This window comes from Pieris napi, chromosome 22 (assembly GCF_905475465.1).
Source record: "Pieris napi chromosome 22, ilPieNapi1.2, whole genome shotgun sequence".
Classification (NCBI taxonomy): Eukaryota; Metazoa; Arthropoda; class Insecta; order Lepidoptera; family Pieridae; genus Pieris; species Pieris napi.
This window is the reverse complement of record NC_062255.1, coordinates 5,730,773-5,757,952: the sequence shown is the minus strand read 5'-3', so window position 1 is coordinate 5,757,952 and position 27,180 is coordinate 5,730,773. Positions and strand designations below refer to the sequence as shown.

The 27,180-nt window shown below is 34.3% G+C and overlaps 2 protein-coding genes across 2 annotated transcripts; both read left to right on the top strand.

Moving 5' to 3' along the window:
- Window positions 1-3,636: 3,636 nt before the first annotated feature.
- On the top strand, window positions 3,637-7,477 carry LOC125061014 (basic juvenile hormone-suppressible protein 2-like). Its single transcript, XM_047666156.1, has 5 exons — window positions 3,637-3,771; window positions 4,347-4,480; window positions 4,550-5,386; window positions 6,049-6,221; window positions 6,323-7,477. The coding sequence occupies exons 1-5, from the start codon at window positions 3,696-3,698 to the stop codon at window positions 7,344-7,346; spliced, it is 2,244 nt and encodes a 747-aa protein (XP_047522112.1). The 5' UTR covers window positions 3,637-3,695; the 3' UTR covers window positions 7,347-7,477.
- A 3,649-nt stretch (window positions 7,478-11,126) lies between these two features.
- On the top strand, window positions 11,127-14,756 carry LOC125060990 (basic juvenile hormone-suppressible protein 2-like). The gene is made up of 5 exons (XM_047666124.1): window positions 11,127-11,259; window positions 12,133-12,266; window positions 12,415-13,251; window positions 13,359-13,531; window positions 13,643-14,756. Exons 1-5 carry the CDS (start codon window positions 11,175-11,177, stop codon window positions 14,646-14,648), a joined length of 2,235 nt encoding a protein of 744 aa, XP_047522080.1. The 5' UTR covers window positions 11,127-11,174; the 3' UTR covers window positions 14,649-14,756.
- Window positions 14,757-27,180: the final 12,424 nt, after the last annotated feature.

Below are 27,180 nucleotides of genomic sequence, written 5' to 3'. Positions count from 1 at the left end.
GTTCAACGATACATTTCTGAATGGTATTCTTAAACTTTTAGTACTTGCAAGTACAAATTACTTTGTGTCTTATTGAATTTACAAATTCGATTTGGGAATTTCTAAGCTAAACAAGCCATTATGTATCGTTGGATGATGCCATTAACCACGACTACTGACTATAGACTTGCAATTTTGCGAGAAATAGACGAGCGTTAAATGACTTCCAGATGTGCTCTGCATACATTGTATAACATTCAATTACATACAGTACACTGCGTATTTTGTTATAAAGACTGTATTATGTGTAAACAAAACACGCAATGGTTGATAGGAATACAGACTGTATGGTTACAGGATAATTTTAGGTACTACCTAGCACAGCTTGTGGTAAGTCAGCCTGCAATCTCTTAAGCGTAAAATGAACTAGATGCAAAGGTAAATTGAACAAGAGAATATATTCAAGGGGTAATATTCCAGAAGGTAACGTATAGAGAAACTTATACTTATAATTGAACTTGTACTACTTTTCAAGTAGTGTTATCCTAGTGGGACGCTCTAGCCTTAACAACACTACTTTATTCCTGTGATCATAGGTTTGAAACCCGGATAGGCATTTTATTACTATGCACGCATTTGACACTCTGGAAGAGTTTTTCTTTAGCAGATTGTGTTCTCGCTTCGCACTTACTTAAAGATATATAACATGTAAATGTAGAATTTGAAATCTGTTTCACTGCTAGGGAATCTATTCGTTATGTGTGAATAATACACAAACAAGGCCGGCAACGCACTCGCGAGCCCTCTGGCATTGAGAGTGTCCAAGGGCGGCGTTATCACTTAACATCAAGTGAGCCTCCTGCCCGTTTGCTTTATAAAAAAAGGAATGTTGTAAAATTGTAAAAAGATAACGGGCATAGAAGTTGTGCGAACTATTATCATACTAATTTGTCTATTCACAAAAACGATATACTTTTATTTTTCCATAATATAAGGAGACGTCAAACTATAATGACGTAACAGTGCTATCAACATAACAAAAAAGGTATGTTAGCTCTCCAGCCTTACCACCAGAGATACTTAAAACTTATTGAAAAAGTTGTGCGCTTCTCATTCCGCACTGACTCTTTCAATCTTGCATTGACGGTAACATAAAACATAACATACATAACATAACATAACATAAAACATTATTGTACGCAAATGCAATTTTTCAAACGGTCATGGACTATGGTAACCATAAATAAAACATTATTGTACGCAAATGCAAATTTTCAAACGGTCATGGACCATGGTAACCATAAATAAAACATTATTGTACGCAAATGCAAATTTTCAAACGGTCATGGACCATGGTAACCATAAATAAAACATTATTGTACGCAAATGCAATTTTTCAAACGGTCATGGACCATGCTAACCATAAATAAAACATTATTGTACGCAAATGCAAATTTTCAAACGGTCATGGACCATGGTAACCATAAATAAAACATTATTGTACGCAAATGCAATTTTTCAAACGGTCATGGACCATGGTAACCATAAATAAAACATTATTGTACGCAAATGCAAATTTTCAAACGGTCATGGACCATGGTAACCATAAATAAAACATTATTGTACGCAAATGCAATTTTTCAAACGGTCATGGACCATGCTAACCATAAATAAAACATTATTGTACGCAAATGCAATTTTTCAAACGGTCATGGACCATGGTAACCATAAAAAAAACATTGTTGTACGCAAATGCAATTTTTCAAACGGTCATGGACCATGCTAACCATAAATAAAACATTATTGTACGCAAATGCAATTTTTCAAACGGTCATGGACCATGGTAACCATAAAAAAAACATTGTTGTACGCAAATGCAATTTTTCAAAGGGTCATGGACCATGGTAACCATAAAAAAAACATTGTTGTACGCAAATGCAATTTTTCAAACGGTCATGGACCATGCTAACCATAAATAAAACATTATTGTACGCAAATGCAATTTTTCAAACGGTCATGGACCATGGTAACCATAAAAAAAACATTGTTGTACGCAAATGCAATTTTTCAAACGGTCATGGACCATGGTAACCATAAATAAAACATTATTGTACGCAAATGCAATTTTTCAAACGGTCATGGACCATGGTAACCATAAATAAAACATTATTGTACGCAAATGCAATTTTTCAAACGGTCATGGACCATGGTAACCATAAATAAAACATTATTGTACGCAAATGCAATTTTTCAAACGGTCATGGACCATGGTAACCATAAATAAAACATTATTGTACGCAAATGCAATTTTTCAAACGGTCATGGACCATGGTAACCATAAATAAAACATTATTGTATGCAAATGAAATTTTTACTTTTAACAGTACTTGCTAAATTTTGATTATTAAGATGTTTTAAATACAGATAAATACAGATACAGGTTTACTTAAATATAAACATAACAGGTCGAAAATCTCATTAGTTACATTGTATGAGATACGTATTTGATCATACGGCATGTATAAAATAAAACATTTTTTTATTTCACATATGCTATTAAGTTAAGCTAAACTTTCTATGTTTATTACAAACATACATATACCATTGCTATACTCCGCGATATTGAAACTGAAATTTTCCGTTCAAAACGCCCTCAATCATAAAATTTGTTTCAGTTAGGTAAAGATATACTGTACACACGGAACATATATGTTTTAAATTCATAAAATATTGATAAATGAATATCTTTTAATCTGGTTCAATATTTGTTTAAAACGTTATTTAGTAACATTAGCCAAAATGTAAGCTTTTAATTACTTTTAGTTCCACAACTGAGCCTTATTTAATTTTTGCCGCGCGCCACCACTATGTGGAACCAGCTGCCCACTGAAGTATTTCCCAACCAATTCGACTTAGAGTCCTTCAAGAAAAGAAAGTACCAACTCTTAAAAGGCCGGCAGCGCGCTTGCAAGCCTTCTGGCAGTTTGAGTGTCCATGGGTCCACACTTAACATCAGATGAGCCTCCTGCCCGTTTGCCTCCTATAACATAAAAAAAATATATGTCAATTGAATACCATAGTGTAGACTTAACACAATTTAAGTAACCAGGTAATAAGGGTGCGTGAGCGTGAGTGCGGGGGTTTCATATTATTTATTACACGCTTTATATTAGCTTCACATGTATGTATGTATGTATGTAACCGACTCCTTCGGACTCAATTTTGACCCACTTTTAACGGACAGATTTAATTCAAACTTTGCGCACCTGTCAAAGATCGATGACATTGCAATAATCCGAAAAAAAAAATGAAAAAAATTTAACTAAAAAATAAATAATAGTTTAAAAAAACTAAAAAACACGCTTTTAAAGCACATCAAACTAAAAAGTGAAAAATAATTCCTAATTTAGGCTGAAAATGGTAATGAACAAAAAATACTGGTATTATTGTGAAAAAGCGTGGGGCGCTCTGTGCCATATTTTTCGTCTATCGAGCAACCCACGCTTTTTCACATTATTAATAAAAGAAAGTAAGTATGCATTTACTTAAAACAATCCTGTATAATAATTAAGTTATAGAAAGTTAAGCATATAACAATGTTGCTATCTTAATTTTTTATCAATAAAAATAATACACAAAGGTCAATTTGCATCAGGTGACGGGTATAAAATGGGTTTGGGAATCGGTAAAATCACAGTCGAGTGGGATTGTGGAAGATGAAGGTCCTACTTTGTGTTTTGGGGCTTATTGCCCTGGCTTCGGCCAGACCAGAACTTGACGACACTACTATCGGTAAGTTTTTTTTAAAGTGCAATATTAATAACAATTAGTTTAGAAAATCACTTTTTTACCGGATTGAAGTTATATTAACGTTGTTGTTATGTTGTTTGATGATTTGATATTTTAAAAGAGTACCGAGAGTTTTTTACGCCGGCTTTTTCTCTCGGCCTACACCCTCTGTCTTCTTTGCCGATGAGTAGGGATGCCTACAAATTTAATGACGTGGAATAAGTGATACATGTATCTTATGTTCCTTAATAAACATATTTTATGAAACGTCGATTAAATTTAAAATTATGTAAATTTATAATAAAACATAACTTCAATCCGGTAAAAAAGTGTTTTTCTATGTGTAAAAGTTATGTCAATAAAAGACAATACTACATATAACAATTAGTTTGTTTTTAGATGCAAAAAATCTAATTAAATTTAGATCTTTCTCTTAAAAGTCCTCTTTAGTCTTAAAATTTTATCCTCCATACGTATCCGATAGATTCGTTTAGTGTGGGGTTCTTAATTTAAATCTTGAGATGAATGGCTTCTAGAAAGAATTTGTATGTATTCGCAAAAACTGTATTTTATTTCAGTCAACTGGGATGTTAAGCAGAGGCAGATGTTTATTCTGAAGCTGCTTAACAACATCCTACAACCATGCATGTACAAGGATATCGAGGAAATCGGCAAGAACTTCAAAATTGAGGACAATGTTCAGTTATATGGCGTAAGTTATCTGAACTTAGGTGACCGCTACCTTTTGATATTAAAAAATAATTAACATAATTAATTTCAGAAACAAGATGTCGTGAAGACTTTCTTATCTCGCACGAAGGAGGGTTTCTTACCTCGTGGTGAGGTATTTACTCTTCACGTTGACAGGCAGTTGAAGGAGGTTGTGACCCTCTTCCACATGCTTTACTACGCTAAGGACTTCGCCACTTTCATTAAGACAGCATGCTGGATGCGTTTCTACGTCAACGAGGGTATGTTTGTCTACGCCTTGACTATTGCCGTCCGCCACCGTGACGACTGCAAGGGCATCATCCTTCCTCCTCCATACGAAATCTACCCCTACTACTTCGTCCGTGGTGATGTCATCCAAAAGGCTTACTGGCTTAAAATGAAGAAAGGTCTCCTTGACCGCAAGCTGTGTGACTTCTACGGAATCAAGAAAACCGACAAAGATGTCTACATCATCGATGAGAATGTTTACGATAAGAGAGTATGGCTGAACGACGAAGACAGGCTGCGTTACTTCACAGAAGATATTGATCTAAACACTTACTACTACTACTTCCACATCGACTATCCATTCTGGATGAAGGATGATGTAACCACTGTTAAATGGATGGACAGACGTTGGGAAATGACTCTGTACGTCTACCAGCAGATACTGGCCCGTTACTATCTGGAACGTCTTTCTAATGGCTTAGGAGAAATTCCCTTATTATCCTGGAACAAACCAATCAGGAAGGGCTACTGGCCTTGGCTTAAACTGCATAACGGTCTGGAATTGCCCGCAAGATGGAACGACCACATTGTTGTAAAGGATGACAACATTAAAATTGTTAAGTTGATCCAGGATTACGAGAAGATCATTAACGACGCTATCATTAAGGGATTCGTTGAGGTAAGTCAAATAATATGTATGTTAACGTAAAATTGTAAACACCGTTAGATTGTAATCTATCTCGCGAGATTATAAACTGTCGAAAGATTGTGAACCTCAGCGTACTGCTTACAATTTAACGTATTATTATTCGGTAGATTGTAATCTATCGAAGTGAAACCGTCAAATTGTGAAACGGATCGCACCTCGCGCGCTGATTGGTTCATTTCCAACACTAACTAAGTTATCATTCAAACTTCTTTGGTCAATCACCGATTAATTTTACTTCCCAACAATTTCATATAACTAATTCTAAAGCTGTGAGATACTTTCAACACGACATCAATTTACATTCATCAAAACAATCAATTTACATTCGACACAAACGAATTAACAAATAAATATGGTGGCGCGGGGCATATTCTGTTCAACCAATCAGCGCGCAAGGTGCGATCCGTTTCACAATTTGATGGTTTCACTTCGATAGATTACAATCTACCGAATAATAATACGTTAAATTGTAAGCAGTTCGTTAAGGTTCACAATCTTTCGACAGTTTACAATCTCGCGAGATAGATTACAATCTAACGGTGTTTACAATTTTACGGTGACATGTATGTACATCAATATAAGAATATTAGTATAATTTTTTCAACTCCAACTAACTTATCGTTATTTTTCAGATTAATGGCAAACGATTTGAATTGACCGAGCCAAAACACATTGAAAACTTAGGAAAACTCATTTACGGTGCTGTCTACAAGAATGACCTGGACCGTACTCGTGTGGAGGCTTACCGCTACATGCTCATCCTTATGAAGGCTGTCGTTGGACTTAACACTTGGGAATCTGACAAGTACGAAATATTAAATAGCTTACCTCATTTATGCTTCAAGATTAATTAACAAAACTTTATTCGTGAAATTTTCGAATCTAACACCGTCTTTTATATTTCAGGTGGTTCGTCGCACCCTCCGTTCTGGACTCGTACCAAACAGCTCTTCGTGACCCAGTCTTCTACCAATTACAAAAACGTCTGTGCTACCTGTTCATGCTTTTCAAGATGCGCCTTCCCAGCTACACCCATGAAGAACTCTACTTCCCCGGAGTCAAGATCGACAACATTGTCGTTGACAAGTTGGTCACTTACTTCGATGACTACTTAATGGACATTACCAACGCTGTTACATTCACGGAAGATGAATTGAAGAAGACCAAATCTGACATGACCTTCCTTGTGCGTAAGCGTCGTCTTAACCACCGCGAATTCAAGGTGACCTTCGATATTATGTCTGACAAGGCTGTTGACTGTGTTGTAAGAGTTTTCTTGGGACCTAAGGAAGACAACTTTGGCCGTTTAATAGACATCAACACGAACCGTGTCAACTTTGTTGAGTTAGACACCTTCCTATACAAACTTAACACAGGAAAGAACACCATTATCAGGAACTCATACGACATGCACAACCTGGTTCGCGACCGCGTTTTGATGACTGACTTCTGGAAGAAGATCGACACCATTACAGACATTAAGGATCTGTGGTGGAAGGACTTTAAGAACTGGCACACCGGCTTCCCTACTAGGCTGGTTCTTCCTAAGGGTACCACCGGTGGCATGAAGTTCCTGCTCTACGTGATCGTCACCCCTCTGAAAATGGTTGACAACATGGACATTACTATGCTTGACGACAGGCGCAAAGACCGCGTTATGGACTGGAGATCAACAGTCTTGCTGGACAAGATGCCTCTTGGCTTCCCTCTGGACCGTACAATTGACGTTGCAAAATTCTTCACCCCCAACATGAAGTTCGTAGATGTTATGATCTTCCACAAGAGCCAAGTCTGCGACATGAAAACCCGTTGGGACAAATATGTGCTGAGGAACTACGATATGTTCGACAGAGCAGTTGAGGACCGATACCTTACGGATGTCGACATAAACATGAAGAACGACAGAGATGTCAACGTGTTTGACCTATAAGAACTTTGAAAACTATTCTTTGATCACGACCTAACGCATTACAATCGGACCACGCAACCGTAGTTTTAGTGAAAGCAAATATGTATATAAAATACAATTAAGTCAATAGATGAAGCTATTTATTAATATAATACATCTTTTATTTTATCCTTGAAACTTATTACATTACCATAGGTCGATACTGTACAATCCTGATTTTACATTATAAATACCATTCAAACTCAAACTCAAACTCAAAATATCTTTATTCAAGTGTGAAACATTAATAAATTTTTATTAACAAAAATATGGATGGTTTTAATAGATAGATTACGTAAATTTTAGAAAGCTTAAGAGTACAAATAAACATGCTAATATTAATAACACATGATTAAAGATGCTTTTGCGGTAGTTTTTATCTTACTTTAAAAAATGGCATTAAAACTGAAGAAGAAAGCAGTAAGTGAGTGCCGTACTTAAGACACAAATAAGAATATTATTATTATTATTATATACATCAGACAATTCTGGGTGATTTAGATCGTAATACACCTGCAGCTAGTAGTGATTTTTCCGTAGCATTATATTTATTTTATAACACGTTTATTTTATTTATTTATTTATTAACACTTCGTTGCAAAAAACAATAAATCAAACACAATACAAAAAAAAATTATAAGGGATACAACGGGCGGCCTTATCGCTAATAAGCGATCTCTTCCAGGCAACCCTAGTTAAAGAAAACACAAAAAAAAAAAAAGAAACATGATTCGTGCGAGAAGTGCAGAAACAAAATATGTTTACTCGGCAATACGAGTACGTGACACATCCAGACGTTACTTCGGATTCATAGGGTGATATTTATGAATTGTACTAATAGTTTGAAACTGGTTTAGTTACTTTGACAATGATTTATCCTCAGTTTCTCTGAGATAAGTTAGATAGATAGATCGACTTTGGACGCCTTACTGTTTAAATTAACACAAACAATAATTGATTGTGTTAATTTCTAGTAGTCTAGTAATAAAAAACAACTAGAAAGCAGGAACATGGAACACGGTCACTAGAAGGGCCCATTATTTTGATTTTTAAAATTAAGTATCTGTTTGTTTAATTAACATAAAACTTTTATTTTTTTGTTATGTAATAGTTTTAAGCATACTATTCGAAATAAAAATAAAAATTACGCATGTTTTTGTTTCATTTTAAAAATATTTTTTTTGTCCCTCCTGTAAAAACAGTTATTCTGAAAATGGGCCCCTCTTTTCCCCTCTTCAATTTATTTATTTATTACAGAAATACATACATTATCCTTACAAACTATGCCAATACGATAATGTCGACAAAATTAAATTTAAATATAATAAAGTATAATATATGTAATATTAAACACAATATCGCTACTATGAATTCACTCTGCGTACATATAAATAATATGTCGATAATGTTGGAGACAGCAGTCTACCAGTCTCAGGCAACGTCTTTGATAACGGGGATCTGTGCAACAGACTGTTTCAGGTTCTGGTATCGCGAACAACCTAGGCATTCAAAAGAGATTCTATGCGCTCGCAATATTAGAAACAATCTTGTAAAACCTGTAAAAATATGTCTACGAATCTATGAATAAAAAAAGTCTACGAATTACACATCAGCATTAGTGATTTTTTATTGGGTTTATATTATTCTTGGTTTTTATATGTATTTAGTCTTTATATCTTTATATATTAATTATGATAAGCATAATAAGTATAATTACATAATAACAAAATGTAATAACCCTTATTATTTTAATTAAAATACCACCGCTAGAAAAGGCTCTTTATTCGTACCTAGGTGTTGATCCTTATCAAAATAATGAACATAAACTACAATTTAATGGCATAACCACCAAAAAAGCATGGTGGATTGGTGTTCTCCTGCCTTTTCTCTTGAATAGTTTACTACTATGTAATATAACAAAAATCTTAGCCACAGCAACGCTTGGCCGAGTCTACTAGTCAAGCTAGAGTTATGAGGTTTATCATAAGTTGGACACTTAGGGTCTGTTTCACCATGTATGGATATAGTACCAAATACCTATGCAACACGTAAATTATTTGGAAGATAAATTGTGCTATTTGACACTTCATCGGACTCATAATGGACATTTTTGTGACGAATAGCGCTATCTGACAGTCGTGAATCGCAACAATTGTGTTTATCCTACCAATAAGTAATAAATAGCTAATTTGGAACTTATGTAGAACTTATCCGTACATTATGAAACAGACCCTTATAAAATTGTCTATGAAAAATGTAGGCAGTTTGTTTGACACTTTAATAGTAATAGACTGTCACGAATAACAAGCTTTGCAAAAACCCTATTGTTACACATATCGCATAACAATTAAAATATGGTTAATATATTGTAACGAAATACTGAACGTGTTTTTAATGGAATGAAGAGGAATGAGATGAATGAAGCATTTTTTTCCCAGAAAACGGTTATTTCTAGATAAGGGTGGAAGGTGATCTTTATCTAATATATAAAATTCTCGTGTCATAATGTTCGTTCCCATACTCCTCCGAAACGGCTCGACCGATTCTTATGAATTTTTTTATGCATATTAAGTAAGTCTGAGAATCGGCTACTATCTATCTTTCAAACCCCTACGTGATAAGTGGTGTTCACCCCAACAAAAAAAATATATTTTTTAGACAACAATTTTAGTTTTTATATTTTATGATACAGCATACATACAACCCTTAATTTTTACCCCTCTATGATCAACCCCTATTTTTTATTTCTTAAATAAGACTTGAACTTTGAGGTTTTAGAGAGGTTATAGAGAAAAAAATCACTGAACAACCTAAAAAGTTTTTATTCCTGAAAACCGAACAGTCTATGGGGTAACATAGCAAAATGATCCATGTTAGTATGTACTAAAGAGGTAAAAGCTAAGTAAAATCACATTAAGAAGAAACGAAGTTCGCAGGGGCAGCTAGTTATCTATATAATCAAATTTAAAACTAAACTTATTCTAATTGTACCTTTGATTTAAAAGTTATTCACAAATGACTTCAAAAAAACTGAATTCGCGTACAAAACGTGACATGTAATTCTTCAATACTAAGTAATTTTTTGAGTAATTTATATTTTTTTTTATTTAAAAGGATAACAGAAATATACTAAGGAGTACTGTAATGCAATGGACACTGCGTTCATTCATGAACATTTTATTATCAAAGATATTTATTTTATTAATTAATTTCTTCGTAGAGTGGAAACAAAAGATTTTATTAAATAAGAGTTATTTATAAAAAGATCAATCAGCCCTATTCCGTCTTTTTTAAATAAAGTACCTCTACTCGTGTCTTTCTCTTTTTATTTTTTCAAAACAAGCGAAAATGTCCTTTAGTGAGAGTGCAATAAGGACTGATTATTTTTGTGAATGATACAGAATATAGTTACAAATTGTCCAAATACTCGTCATAATCTTCCATAACAACCTTGCTTCCATAACGACTGCAGCTCTAATCAAATCATAACATCATTAATCACCAATTACTTTCTTAATTAAAATTCACTAGAAAACTCTGCAATCAAAACTGTAAACAATGATGTAATTAAATCGAACTATATGCACAATATTTACAAATAAGAGATAGTAAAATTACCTTAATTATACAAAGATATCGCAACATAAGCTATGACCCTAGATAGAGAAATTTAAAAACAGTTTTAATTTCTCTCTGATAAGAATTTCGTATATCAAATTTACCTTTATCTAGTGTTTTGTAAACATCAGTAGCGTTGGCTATATATAATGAAGATTTGTGATCACTGGTACTATCTGGCGATCTGGTGCAATGAAGGCGGTACTCTGTTTTGTGCTGGGGCTATCAGCCCTGGCTGCGGCCGTCCCCAGTTTGGACATGAAGGACGACTTTAAATGTAAGAAATTTTTAATCTTAATTCCGAGTGTTGCATGTTCATATATCCTAGAGGTTGTATTTTATCACATTTTTGAAGTTATACTTCTTTAGGCGCGTTATGAAAAATTGATGAGAGTGAAATTTTACGATACGCGCGCACCGTGACAAATTAACAGAATGAAGTTGCCCACGGAAGATGCTACGGTTTGGCCATAATTTAAAAACAACATTCGAATAATAATAGAATTTATGTTACACTTAATGTAAGAGAATAATAATAAATAGTTATTTATTTAATTTTTCAAATGTAAACTGAACTTTATTGACTATAATGACTCCTTTTCCAGTCTTTGATTATTTAATTGTAATAAATTATTTGCATGCAATCAAAAACTATTTTTAATCATGCCAAAGAAGTATAACTTCTTACTTCTACTTACTTCTTCTTCTTACATAAGTAGGTACACGCACCCTTTTCTTTTTTTCATATATTCATACAAACTGGAAAAAAACTATTCCTTCGATATTTAGATTAGATATTAATATAAATAGAATTCCAAATAAAACTTCAACACGCTTAGGGTCTGTTTCACAATGTATGGATAAAGTACCAAATAGCTATGCAACACATAAATTATTTGGAAGATAAATTGTGCTATTTGACACTTCATCGGACTCATAACTTATGATGGACGAATAGCGCTAACAGTCGTGAAACGCAACAATAGTGTTTATCCTACCAATAAGTAATAAATAGCTAATTTGGAACTTATGTAGAGCTTATCCGTACATTGTGAAACAGACCCTTAGCCTAGTCGTGAGACTATCCAATCAATTTTATTAATTTCACATACATTTTTTATCATCACTTATTGTATTTATCTTATTTCAGTTCCCATGGACATCAAAGAGCGCCAATTCTTTATATTGAAGCTTTTCAATAACATATTGGAACCAGTTTCCTACAAGGACATCGAAGACATGGGCAGAAATTTTAAAATTGAAGAGAATGTTGATTTGTACACCGTAAGTGAATTTTAAATAAATATATGAGTGTCTATCTGAACTGTATCAGAAATAAAGAATTTGTTTGACAATTATAAATATCAATAACTTAAATAATTTGTTTTGCGTATCATACAAATAAAAGTAAATTTTGTGTGTTATATTACAGAAACAAGATGTCGTCAAGACCTTCCTCAATTACATGAAGTTTGGCTTCCTCCCAAGAGGAGAGGTCTTCACGCTTCACGTCGATCGCCAGCTCAAAGAAGTAGTCACCATGTTCCACATGTTGTACTATGCCAAGGATTTTGACACCTTCATCAAGACCGCCTGCTGGATGCGTCTTTACCTTAACGAAGGAATGTTTGTTTACGCCATGACAGTAGCTGTCAGACACCGCGAAGACTGCAAAGGAATAGTCCTCCCACCGCCATATGAAATCTATCCCTACTACTTCGTCAGAGCAGATGTCATCCAGAAAGCATACCTATTGAAAATGAAGAAGGGAATGCTTGATGGAAAACTGAGCCACTTCTACGGTATCAAGAAGACCGACAAAGACGTTTACGTTATCGACGAAAACGTATTTGACAAACGCGTCTGGTTGAATGATGAGGACAGGCTTAGATACTTCACTGAAGACGTTGATCTCAACACTTACTATTACTACTTCCACGTCGACTACCCATTCTGGATGAAAGACGATTTCTTTAACAACAAATTCATGAGCCGTAGGTGGGAAATGACAATGTATGTGTACCAACAGATCCTCGCCCGATACTACTTGGAGCGTCTTTCTAATGGAATGGGTGATATCCCTGTCCTGTCGTGGTACAAACCGATCAAAGAAGGTTACTGGCCCTGGTTAATGATGCATAATGGAGTGAATTTCCCGAACAGATTCAATGACTACGTCACAGTTAAGGATAACAATGTGGGTTTCGTTAACCTTGTCGAAGACTACGAAAAGATTATCAACGAAGCTATCATTAAAGGATTTATTGAGGTATAAATTTCACCCTCTTTTTATTAAATAAACAATAATAAATATGAATTGATGATTTTAAATGATGTACCAAATAATATTATACAACGAATGTTTTTTTCTTTCAGATGAATGGAATCAGATACGAACTCACCAAGCCTGCAGACATTGAGAAACTTGGAAAACTAGTTTTTGGAGCTGATGAAAGAACCGACCTTTACAAGGGACAGATAGGGGCCTACCGCTACATGCTCATCATGATGAAATCAATCATTGGACTTAACACTTGGTTTACCGACAAGTAAGTAATAACCATAATTTGAATAATAAAAATTTAACCTAAACCTGTGCTTCTTGCCCTAAACGTGTATTGCCTTAATATTTTATTTATCAAATTCTTTCTTAATTCCAGATACTTTGTTGCGCCAACAATATTGGATACATACCAAACAGCACTTCGTGACCCAGTCTTCTATCAACTACAGAAACGCCTAAGCTACCTATTCATTCTCTTCAAAATGCGTCTACCTTCCTACACCCATGAAGACTTGTACTTCCCTGGAGTTAAGATTGACAACGTTGTTGTGGACAAGATGGTCACCTACTTCGATGACTACTTAATGGACATGACCAACGCAGTTATCCTTAACGACGACGAGTTCAAGAAGAGCAAGTCCGATATGACCTTCTTTGTACGTAAACGCCGTCTTAACCACCAGCCATTTAAATTCAGCTTCGATATTACATCTGACAAGACTACTGACTGTATCGTCAGAATCTTTTTAGGTCCTAAAATGGATCAATGGGGTCGTATCATCGACTTGAACGTCAACCGCTTGAACTTTGTGGAGCTCGACTCTTTCTACTACAAGCTTGTCTCTGGAAAGAACGTAATCGTCAGAAATTCGTTTGACATGCACAATTTAGTCCGCGATAGAATGATGACCAGAGACTTCTGGAGTAAATTGAGTACTGTCACCGACTTCAAAGATATGTTCACCAAGGAGTTTAAAAACTGGCAAACTGGTTTCCCTACCAGATTGATCCTACCCAAGGGTCGCATTGGCGGTATGGATATGTTACTATACATAATTGTTACACCTTTGAGGTTAGTCGATAATGTTGACACAGCTATGTTCGATACATACCGTAAAGACGATTTCGTTGACTTCAGGTCGACTGTCTTATTAGACAAGATGCCTCTTGGTTTCCCATTCGACCGTGAGATTCAAACCACTAAGTTCTTCACGCCAAACATGAAGTTTGTTGACTTTAAAATTTTCCACAAGGAGCAAATGTGTGACATGAAAATGCGCTGGGACTACTACACTCTTAAGAATTACGACATGACAACTAAGTTCTCTAGCACATTCGATGACTACTTCACGGGTGATGTAGAAATTAACAGAGACCTTTAAGCTGCCCTTTCAATTGTACCTAATAAACCTATGGCCGACTGACTTAGATATAAGAAAGCATATGATAGATTATAAGATATGCAACAAAATATATTCTATCTTTAAATATACATTTCTTTTATTTTCCTAAAATATATTAAATTAAAGTAACAAAGCTTGTTAATCACGCTAACACCTCGCATCATTTCTACCTAAAGATACTTACGCCTGCACACAATAAACTATCTCAATCCATAATCCACCATCTGAGATAGTAATCTTAATCCAAATGTTGTAACTAGTGTGCCTATAACCAATCGACGGATTTTAATAGCCATCTGTCGATACAAGCTATCCATGGAAGCTCGTAGGGTTTGGTTATTGGGATGCAGATAGGAGATCGATCGACTGTCACAGATGATCCGAGCCCGAATCTCAGATTGAAAACAATATAATACATAATAATAGGCGTTAAAGACACTTCCATATTGGTATTCCAACACGTACTCGTAATTGATTCTACTCGAATATGTTAATCGAGAAACAAGGCTTTTCACAATAAACTAATTACACTATATAAAAAGGAAAAAATACTTTATTATCTTAATATGTATAAATTACGTGTCACGTTGTTTGTGACTCCTAAAGTACCAAACCGATTTCAATCAAATTTGCGGACCGTGTGCAGTTTGATCTAACTTAAAAGATAGGATAGCTTACATCTCAATTTATACCCGCAATATTATTTTATTGCAAAATATTTGTATATTATTTGATAGTCACAATTCTAACACATGGCGCTGTGTTGAAAGTACCAACGTTTCAAATAAGCTACAATTTAATGACATTACCACCAAAAAAGCATGGTGGTCCCCATGACTGGTGTTCTCCTACCGTTTACCTTGAATAGGTTACTACTATGTAATATAACTAAAACCTTAGCCACAGCAACACTTGGCCGGTGTGCTAGTAGTTAATAAAAAAGGATGTTTAGGATTGCCTGTGTCGTATATGCAGCTAGTCTCTTCCAGTTGACATGTCAACAGTACCTAATAACTTCTACATAACACTTACATTTTATAATTAATTGTGTCTTAACGTATATGTGAATGTGTTACTAATATTTAATATGTTCAAATAAAAAACTCACTTTGAAGTTTCAACTTTAATGGAAAATTAGTCGGGTCCGATGTTTATACATTTCCTAAAACATTCTACAGTATTTATATTCCAGGATAATTTTAAATGTCACTATTGCCTCAAGATCTGCGCCCTTACTCTATACTTATAGACTCAATACCAATAGCGACAGCAAAACCAATGCCGACGTTTTTGTATGCAAGTTCGATGTAGTACTCTCAATATCTGTAGCGCTGATGTCACAACTGTGGAACGAAACTGAAACGTGTTATTCGGGTCGGGGTCGCTGTTGGCATTACAACTTACAGTAAAGGCCGATTTACATTATCTTAGTGTTTAGGAGAGTGCTTTAGTACAACTTAAAAGGCAAGTTCTTTAGTGTAGCGTTTACTAAAGCAAGTAGCGTTTACATGTTTCAACTAAAGTACTATCCTAAAGCACTCTCCTAAACACTAAGATAATGTAAATCGGCCCTTAAGGGCTCACGTATGTATGTACAGTCTGCAAACCGCGGGGAATGAGCAAGTGTGCTAAAGTTAAGTAAAAAATCATATAGGTAACATAATGTGCACTTATGACTTGTCAGTAAAGAAATACATATGAATGCTTCTAATTTTACGTTTACTGCCAGTTCTTAAATCAAGGGCGTCGAACGGGAGAGAAGAACTGGCAATAAACTCTCCGCCTTTATTTTTAATCGTAATTTTGTTTGTTTTACAAAATGTTTGTAAGGAGCTGCAACCATTACACCATGTCCCATGTGACATTTTAAGTAATAAATAATAATAATATAAATTAAAAACAAAGATTTGTCCTCTATAAGCAGGAAGCATGGTGAAATGGGAGCACGCACTTACATTCTCGTGGGAACAACACGCAAACACATAGTCGAAATAACTAACATCACCGCATACACGAATTCAAGTACGACCAGTCACCACAAGTAGCACCCGTTCACGAGCATGACGCATGGCCAGCAATCGGCCCCCTCGGCATATTTTAGGGAGAGACAACCCGACGCATGGACGCCGTCACAAGCGGCTGTAGTAAAGACAAAGAACGTAAAGAGTACTGTGATGACTGATGACATTTGTCGCAAATGAACTTAAGTGCTATGTTTATCTTCTCCGTAGTCTTCATTACTAAACGTCATGCCTGTCTTGAAAATCACTAACGAATGATACGTCAACTTGTAGCCTCTACTTTATCCTCATCTCGTCTCAGGGCATTATGGTGACAACCATAATTGTCTTAATTTAGTCAAAACATCGATCCCTGCCATCCAAACTGGTAATGGTAGGGAGTAATCTTATTCGTCGAGAGTATTCGGTTCTCTCTCAATATGGCCATTTAATGTAAGTTATGTTTATACAGGGTGGCCAAAAAGTCGTGGATCAAACGCAAATAGGGGATGGATGAGGTCATCAGCTGCAAAAAATTGTTCTACGGGCGGTCTCTAAGCTCAACCCCTGCAGAGTTATAATTTATTTTTCGTTTTATAAGAAAATTGACTTTTTTTTACTAATTCTTATTAAAATTCGAAAATATCTACATCCTGTATCTTTTTCATAATATCCACTAGATTGGTACTGATGAGTTCTTACGTTAGACATACTATTTAAAGTTGTTTATTGAGTGTATTGAAAATAATATTAAGTTATACGATATAACATTTTTGCAAATCATAACTTTTTGTTTACTTCGGCCACAACTGTGAAAAAATATTACTCTACCGAAGAGTGACCCTGTAATACAAGTTTTGGCGCAATTAATAGGGATTCTGAAAAGGTATTACACATGGCCATGAGGTGCTCTAATATTTCGATCTGTCGATCCACGGCTTTTTGGCCACCCATAAATTAAATTTTTGCCTGTGAAATGTATGCGTCAATCTCTTTTAGTAAATTATTTGTTGTCTACCTACACCACGCTAACAGCATTAAGGATTAATAACCACTATATATTACAAAACTTAAATGTGAACAGTATAACACTGAAATTATACTGTTCACATATAAGTTAAGAACGACTTCATTTATATTTACTCTACAGTCTTGATTAATATTTATGAATAAGGGGCCGTTAACGTATTACGTGAGCAGATTTACTACAATTATTTATCCCCCTCCCCCTTGTCAGCAATAGTAACGTAACGAAAGGAAAACAATATACTCAACAACATTACTACTTTAATTTTTGAAGTGAAACTTCTTTTGGCGCATGAGAGTCAAATTTTTACGGAAGTTGTGCAGCGTTTTTGTCGAAGAAAAGGGAGAGAGCGATTGAGAGAGAGTGAGAAGGGCAAATTACCTTTTAGAAATTCTGTTTTTAAAATTAAAATTTCGTTATATTGTTAGTATCTTATATTTGTGTGCAATGCTGATACTAAATTCAAAGTGCTATAGGGAGAACCGCGGCCTCCGACTCGCTATTAATAGGCACGCTCCCGCGATTTTTAAATCTGTAATATCTTCGAAAATATTCCTTTAAATCATATGCTGTAAAGGCCATATTGACCTATATTAAATCAACAATGTATTTAAGGTATTTAATTGGATAAGGATTAATGCTGTATTGGTTAAAATCACTTCGAAAATTAGCCATTATTTGTCGTTAAAAGTGAATGACAAAAAAATGTTATTGTGGGATATATCCATAAGCGAGATTTGTTTTTTCCAAGTTATGTTTTTGATAGCATTATTACATCATAATATTTATAAACATAAATCAAATAGTAATATATAGTAGATAATATCATTCAAATAAATAAGTAGATAGGTCCGTGATCACAAATATTTAATTTTCAACAAAATCGCCTTTGACGATATTTGATTTCAATTAATGTCGTGGGATTATCTAATAAACTCCACAACAAAAAATATACAAAGACAAATCATCGCACAAATTTCAACAATGGATGTCACGAACTCTATCCTAATAAGAAGTGTTTACCTAATAAATGCTTACAAAAAGGAAAAACTTATTAAGCGCCCTCTGTGTAATGTCTTATGAAACGTACACAGGCTAATTATTATGTTTTACGCCATCTAGATGTAGAGATTGTAACTCGAAACATAACTTCTAGTCAGCTAGTTTGTAAAATATAAAACAGAGGACGCTATAAATGTGATTAACAGGTTAATTATTGAACGAATTATTTTTAATACTAACTAGCTGGCCTGGCGAACATCGTACCGCCTAACAGTCGATTCTTTATTTTTTTTAAATACTTATTCTGCTATTCGGGACACCGGTCTAGCTAGTAAGATAAAATAAAGAAAGTTGATAATACAACAAATACATTATGTCAAAAAATAAAAATTTACCTCCCCGGAACCCCTCCACTAACACTTGAACTTTATGCTATGGTATTAAAGTTCAAATTGCCTTTAAATATTATTTCGAATATTTTGTATGGGAATATAGAAAAGTGTTTTTAGACTTTTTCACTCAATTTTTTTTAATTTTTCTCTCCGTAAGAACCATCCTCGTACTTCAAGGACTATTATTAAAAAAGAATCAGACAAATCGGTCAAGCCGTTATGTCGTGACAACGGAAAACGGGTTTCATTTTTATATATATAGATTTGTATTTTTACAAGCCGGAGATGGTTGGTTTTCTTCATAACGTGTTAAGTAAATAAAATATTTTGAAAACCAAAAAAATATACAAATGTATCCTATTTCTACAAGCATTGATTGTAGAAATTGTTAACTTATTTAGGTCTGGGCCTCACATTTCTGTATCTGTTCTGTACACATAAAAGTAGGTGATCCTTCTGTGCCAGACCCACCGCCCACGCGGTCGACTTTTTGGGTCTTACCCACGCTAGCTTCATCTCGATATTACCTTAGCCGTACGAGCGAGTGTTTAAAGCATATAAATAGATCCATTGGTGTACAGCCGCAGATCGAACCTAAGACGTTAAGGATGTCACTAGCCCAACACTGCTCTATTTCTACAAATGCTGCGATATTATTGAAATGACTAGTAGACTCGGCCAAGCGTTGCTGTGGCTAAGATTTTTGTTCTATTACATAGTAGTAAACTATTCAAGAGAAACGGCAGGAGAACACCAATCCACCATGCTTTTTTGGTGGTTATGCCATTTAATTGTAGCTTATGTGAAACGTTGGTATTTATTTTGATAAGGATCAATACCTTGGTACGAATAAAGAGCCTTTTCTAGCGGTGATATTTTAATATAAGGACGCTTATTGTGACGTAACTGTAAAAGATAGAGACATGCTGTCGTGACATTTTTTATAGATAGTGATGTGTCCTGAAAAATTGTAGTACATCATTTTGTTCTATCATTAATAGTTTTCGCAGCGCACGCGATTGAAGGAAGTTTTTTGTTTATTTTTTTACACCTTGGGTTAGATTATTCAAGTTTTAGTAAGCTTCCCTAATTTTTTTGAAAATGAAACATAGCCTATGTCACTCGGTAATAGTGTAGCTTGCCAACGGTGAAAGAATTTTTGAAATCGGTACAGTAGTTTCGGAGCCTATTCATTTCAAACAAACAAAAATCAAATCTTTCCTCTTTATAATATTAGTATAGATGTGCAATGATTTATACTATCGTATTCCTTTAACTTTTAAGCAAAGAGTCAAGAGAGCAAAGTCCCATGAACTTTATTTGAGTATTGGGATGATACATTTATGATTTTTTTTTCTAATGGGTTTGAAGTTAGCTGCGTATAGTGAGAGCGAAGACTCATAATATCGAAGCGATATATGTATTGTTCGTGGAATCAACTAGAAACGAAGTCCAGTGTTTTTTTTTATAATAGGGGGGCAAACGAGCTTGCGGGACGACCAAAAAGGGCAGTCTACGCAGCCCATAGACACCCATTTTTAGTGGGTGCGTTGCCGGCCTTTGAGGGAGGAGTAAACTTTTTGAACATTTGGAGGTCGTACCTCTGAGGGAAGACCCCCCCCCCCCGGGGGGGGATCGTTGATTGCTAGCCCTTGTTACTTCTAACTCGACCGGAAAATTTTCCCATCTCGACATTGTTGATAACCTTTCCTAATGTTTCGTTCGTTTTGTTTTTTAATAATAAAATGATAAGGACTATTAAGATATTGTGACCTTTTGTAATGCTTAATTAATTAGCGACAAATTTTTTTCATACATTATTTTAGAGATGCTTAGCAAAGCAATTTAATTTAATAAATTAGTGACTAAGATTACTTCTTATTGCGCATACGCAGCCCCGTACCATAGATGTCGGAAAGACGCGGACATTCAAAGCCATCAAAGAAATTGTCCCACTAAAAACAAAGCAGCCCTCCACAGGGCTCTTAATAGGCCCCTTGGATGTGATATACCACACACAAATACGACATTATTAATTTAAAATAAACTTAAACACATTTAAAACATTACACTGTAGAATAGTGTTGCCCAAAATCGGTCTTGGTCTTGCAGTCTTGGTCTTGTTCTTGCGTTTTTGCAAGACCAAGACCAATACCAAGACCGCTTTATTATAGCAAGACCAATACCAAGACTGAACCCTGCAAGACTTGAGCAAGACAATACTTAAGCCTGCAAGACTCTTGCGTCTTGCAGTTAAGACAAACTGAGATTTGGGCGTTATTAAGTAGGTATTTGGTTTCAATCCCGATTTTGAGAAACGTTCCCCAGTATCAAAACCGTAGGTATTACAAATCATAACACTAAACTAAGGGCTGCAGTTGTATTTGTAATTGGCAACGTGCCGCTCGTCTGAAAGCACCCTGAAACGTATTGTATTGATTAGGTAGGTAAGTACTTATTATATTTCAACAATTTATTAAGTAGGTAGCGTGTTAATACTCACAAATCTGTTCCCTAATAACTTTCTAGCAAAGTTCATACCTTGTAGGTATCTACCTATAATAATATGTTATGCTTGTTTATGTCTAATGTGCTGGGGGCCTACCATGAACTCTTATTGCGAGCCTATTGACAACCTACAACTGAGATGCATCGCTAATTCGTACCATGACATCGAAAAAACGAGACAGTTTAGGTTCCCACGTGACCTTAGCGATTATCAGATTTCGTTCGTTCAATTTGTATGAAAATCCGTACCATGACCGCTCGGCTGAACCGAAATTTGACAGTTGCGCCTTCCAACTATGACAGGATAAGCGATTCTAAAAAAGTTACTTTTTGTTCAACTTTTTTGTATCGAAATGTCCAAATAATAGTTTAGAACCTATAAAATTCAATATTTGTATTAAAACTTGTTAATAAAGTTAAAAGAATAAGATTTATCTACTATGGCTAACATATGAAAAAAAATATAATTTTTATATTTTGGGGTATTTTGAGTTTAGAGAGTGTGATAATAAATAAATTATTAAAATATCGACGGAGATGAGAAACAAGACGGCAATGCCCTTCTACCGACTTCGAAGATATTGATTTTATAATTTATTATAGATTAACTACTTTGACTCATTGAAGATTTCAGTGTACCTACAAATAATTGCACATGGTTCAATAATATTTTAATTAATTATTTAGGCATGTCTAACAAAAACATAATTCCCCAATATATCATATTTACAATAAATAATAATGCCATATCACTAGTAGATATTTATTATAGTTAAATTTTTCCTCATTATGTTCATGAATTGTATTATTCTCCTCTGCTTTTTCTTTAAAAAAACAGAGGTGTTTCTCAAATTTATAATGTGTAAATAATAAGCCATTTGAAAGTATTACAATAACAGTATTTATTTAGTTAGGATGACTCCATCAAGAAAAATCTTGTCTTGTCTTGTCTTGAATCAGGCAATGTTCAATTGGATATAAACATATATTCTTATTTATATATTTTCTTCTCTCAATTCAGCGAGTTTGTCAGGTTTAAGCTGTAAAGACAATAGAATTATTTATATTATATGAATTAGTTAACGTATAAATTGAATTTGTAAAATATTAAGGAATCAATTTTTATCATTATTTACTTGATGATTTTCGAGTAATAGGTTGATTGTAATATCTTATGCAAAGAGTTTAATATCAGCAATTCACTTCGATATAGATATTTATTTTTAATAAACCAATTTTTGAACAATACTTACCCCATCATATTACTTTATAAGTTAAACAATTTGTAAAACTATATTTATGAAACCGAAATTTTGTAAACAACAAATATATTGAAAGCTCCTATCAAAATTTGAAGGAAACGTTTAAAAATAATAAGTGTCAACTGCACAGCACCAGAAAACTTTAAATTTAAAATATATCAAAAGAATAGTTTTATATTAAATAAATATATATTAAGACATAATAGCTTATTATAATTGATGAATTATTTAAAATAATTTTATATTTTATTTATTTTTATAGAAACATCTGTCGAATTAAGTTTGACAGTTAAATTTCTAAACTTACATAGAAACCACAAACAAAATTATCGTTCTTTCATTCGGTCTTGCGATGCTAATACGATTCAGCTTATAGGCGGTCATGGTACGAAAAAATGCGATTGACTTTACGTACCTAAACTCAACTGCATCTCAACTGGATTGTTTTAAGAAAGTTCATGGTAGGCCCCCAGATCTAACGTTAGTACTCGTAGGTTGGTATGTGCTTAAAATTATAGTTAACAAAATTATATAAACATCATGTAGGTGTGAAACTTATGTTTCAAAGTTTATATTATTCTTCTATTTAGCAAAATTTAAAACTAACAGCGAGTCGAGTAGGTCTAGTAACAGTTTCTACGGCAGCTAATACTATGGTACAGACGCCAGCACATCAAGCTACTACAATCTATCAAATTTCTTCAACAGATTTTCAAGTTTATCGCTAAAGAATTAAGGTTCAAAGTTGATTGGGGAAATGTGACGTTCTGCGAATAAACTGTTGGTCGGTCGGTGTATTAAATACCTACTTATTTGATAATTTACCGACAAAGACGCCGCGGTTTGCAACAAGTGTAACACAGCATTTGACACTGAGCGCCGCATTCGCCGACAAAGAGTACGGACAGAGGCACACAAATTTTTACCTATTTTGGTAGGGTTGGTATAGGAGTATAAAATTAAATGACCTTGAAGATGTCCCAGCAGTAGGTAGGTATAAATTGAATGCTCTGAGTTTTTTTTATTTAAATACATTCTCACACTGGCTTGAATTCGAACACTACAGCGTTAAAAGCTGTCGGGCGAGATGATAATTAATAACTAAGTAGGTATTGCATCTATTGAATTGCGAATATTTTGATTTCGAAATAATCATTGTTAATATCGGTAAATGATAGATAGTGAGTGATACCTAGGTACTAAAATGTGAGCAGCAAGATTGAAAAGTGTATATGCCATGTCAGTGCTTTCAATTTTTAGACACGATTTAGAGTTTACCATTCAATTACACACAACATATTATTGAAAAACAAAAATTATGAAAAAGATATTTAGACTGAGTACTTAGGGTCGATTCGACCAAACAAGAGTAAATCTTAATCTTAGAATAAATCGTCAGTTAATCGAGAGTAAATAAATTTTACGTTTTACTAACTACAAATTCTAAGAATAGTGGGCTTATTCGGGAATTGCAACTATACCGCCGTTTTGCACGGAATAACAGCTATTCCTAGAATAATTTAATGGCGTCAGTCAGTCCAATCAGCTGATTTCTGTCATTTCACAAATATGTATTCAGTGTTTTAATTTCAAGTCAACGCAACGCACTAAATTAATAGTCTGGCATTGTATAATGAAACGTTTAAACAATTTATTACTTATTTATTTATTTTTAGATTTTTATTATTATTATTTTATTATTATAATATTAGAATGAAATTCAACTAGGCTCAACAGAAGTTCGTTTTTAGACGAAAGCCTCAAACAAACAAGAAATAAAAACTTTTTGTTGTCGTTTGACACCTGTTAAAAGCTACTTTTTCACACTATAATACGGCAAAATCGAGTTGACATGATGTATGCTCTTACACTGTCCCGTTGTAGAACAACATTTGTTTGCCGAGTTTTATTTTCGTTCACCATTTTCTTGCTATTCGCGTATTGTTATTCCTAGCGCAATTATACTATCGATTACGTGGACAAACGACTATGGATTTACTCGAGATTAAAATCATGGAATAGATTATTCTTGGTATAGTTACTCGTGTATAAATTGAAGTTTGGTCGAATCGACCCTTAGGAAATTAGTAGAAAAAATATTCTATCGTGGATACCTAGTTATTAAAAAGTGGATAAACGTTGTGTTTACTTAATTTTATTTTTCTGTGCTAATGCCAACATTGACAACCCCACCAAAATAGGTAAAAATTTAGTCCGCTTCTAGACTTTGTGTTGCCGCCGTCGCTTTCATGTCAAAGGTCGCCGCCACTGCCCATGTTCTAAAGAATAAAATAAGTTTCCGGGTGCTCAGAACGGACGCAAATAGATTATGTTGTCCTCGCAAGGAAGAATGTAGTTGTAAGGATAGGTAGATTTTATAAAAATTGTTGTAAGTAATAAAAATATACCTAGTTTATATTATTACTAGCTGGCCTGGCGAACATCGTACCGCCTAACAGTCGATTCTTTATTTGTTTAAAATACTTATTCTGCTATTCGGGACACCGGTCTAGCTAGTAAGATAAAAAAAGAAAATTGATAAGACAACAAATACATTATGTCAAAAAATAAAAATTTACCTTCCCGGAACCCCTCCACTAACACTTGAACTTTATGCTATGGTTTTAAAGTTCAAATTCACTTTTAAGTATTATTACGAATATTTTGTATGGGAATATAGAAAAGTGTTGTTTTTAGACTGATTCACTCAATTTTATTTTAATTTTTCTCCGTAAGAACCATCTTCGTACTTCAAGGTATATTATTAAAAAAAATCAGACAAATCGGTCAAACCGTTTTCATGTTATGTCGTGACAACGGAAAACGGGTTTCATTTTTATATATATAGATTACCTATTATACCTTTTTAAAGGACATTGCACTGCAAAATTGGAAGTGGGTGATTTTAACAAACTTGAAACGTGGAAAAGCTCCAAATATGAGCGACGTCATATTGCTTTACGCATTTTGTTTTAAAATCATCGAGAATTGCAGTGTCGGTTTATCAACTTCTATCGTACCTACTCTAGTAGCGACTATTGTCTTCAGCGATGATTTACTAAATAAATAAAAATAATCGTCGTGTAGGTACGACGATTATTTTTCTAAGGAATACAATTTTGTTGTAGTAGGTACCTACATCGTTTCTTACTTACACATACTTTAACGACAGTACCTACGTAGCAAAGCGCGCCAGTCACGAGTACGACAAATTGCCTAAAAAATTTACCTACGCACACTGTAATGAAATCTGCTAATCTCAACACAATGCCTGTAGCCTGCCTGCTATTATTGGTTGATGAACATTGTACATTGGTGAATGCTCCAGAATAGCCCGCAAGCCCCCACAAATAGCACTAGGCAAATAGGTATTTGCAAGTCTTGCGAGACTTGCAAGACTCTTGCTGCAAGATCAAGACCAAGACCAAGACTGAGAGCGCAATACCAATACCAAGACCGAGACCAGGTGTATTGACGCAAGACAATACCAAGACTGGCCTAAGTCTCGTCTTGGTCTTGCATTTGGGCAACACTACTGTAGAAAAGTATTTTAACCAAGATGCTCTACTTAATGTCTTCATGCTCATTTATATTAATGATAACAGTTTATTATATTAAATGCTTGCCTCGTCGTTATCACCATTAAAAATCGTATAACATGTAAGACTTTTTGTGAATCTTTATAGGTTTCCAACATCCGAGGAAGCGCTCGGTACATCCAGTTTTGGGCAACGCGAGCTTTTGCACTACAAAGTTGTTCTTGTTTTTACACGCTTTATATTAGCTTCACCTGTATGTATGTATGTATGTATGTATATATGTATGTAACCGACTCCTTCGGACTCGATTTTGACCCCTTTAAACGGACAGATTTAATTCAATTTTTGTACACTTATAAAGAATCAGCGACAATATAATAATTTCATAGGTTTATCTCGAAGAACAATGAAATTTTTTTAAGTCCACAAAGCAATACGATTAAACAACACGTATTGCTGCTAGGACTAAAAAGTGGAAAATAAATATAGTTAAAAAAAACTATAAAACACGCTTCACTTTTTAGTTTGATGTGCTTTAAAAGCGTGTTTTATAGTTTTTTTAACTATATTTATCTAAACGTAGCACTCTGCTACATAATATGGTACAATTTAACTCAATAAATATTTAAATGCAATCAATTGCATACAGATGCAGAACCCAACCAAAAACATTAGATTAACCGCAGAAAACAATAAACTTTCGTCTTTCAATGTTATAAAACAATTAGTACATTCAACCCTTTATCGGTTTAATTAAATTGTTTAGTATTTAAGGGATAAT

Excerpts from the sequence above, each read along its gene's own strand:
- LOC125061014 (XM_047666156.1), top strand. The coding sequence starts at position 3,696 with ATGAAGGTCCTACTTTGTGTTTTGGGGCTTATTGCCCTGGCTTCGGCC. Across the intron at positions 3,772-4,346 it reads ACTTGACGACACTACTATCG|TCAACTGGGATGTTAAGCAG; the intron begins GTAAGTTTTTTT and ends ATTTTATTTCAG. Across the intron at positions 5,387-6,048 it reads TCATTAAGGGATTCGTTGAG|ATTAATGGCAAACGATTTGA; the intron begins GTAAGTCAAATA and ends GTTATTTTTCAG.
- LOC125060990 (XM_047666124.1), top strand. The coding sequence starts at position 11,175 with ATGAAGGCGGTACTCTGTTTTGTGCTGGGGCTATCAGCCCTGGCTGCG. Across the intron at positions 12,267-12,414 it reads AGAATGTTGATTTGTACACC|AAACAAGATGTCGTCAAGAC; the intron begins GTAAGTGAATTT and ends GTTATATTACAG. Across the intron at positions 13,252-13,358 it reads TCATTAAAGGATTTATTGAG|ATGAATGGAATCAGATACGA; the intron begins GTATAAATTTCA and ends TTTTTCTTTCAG.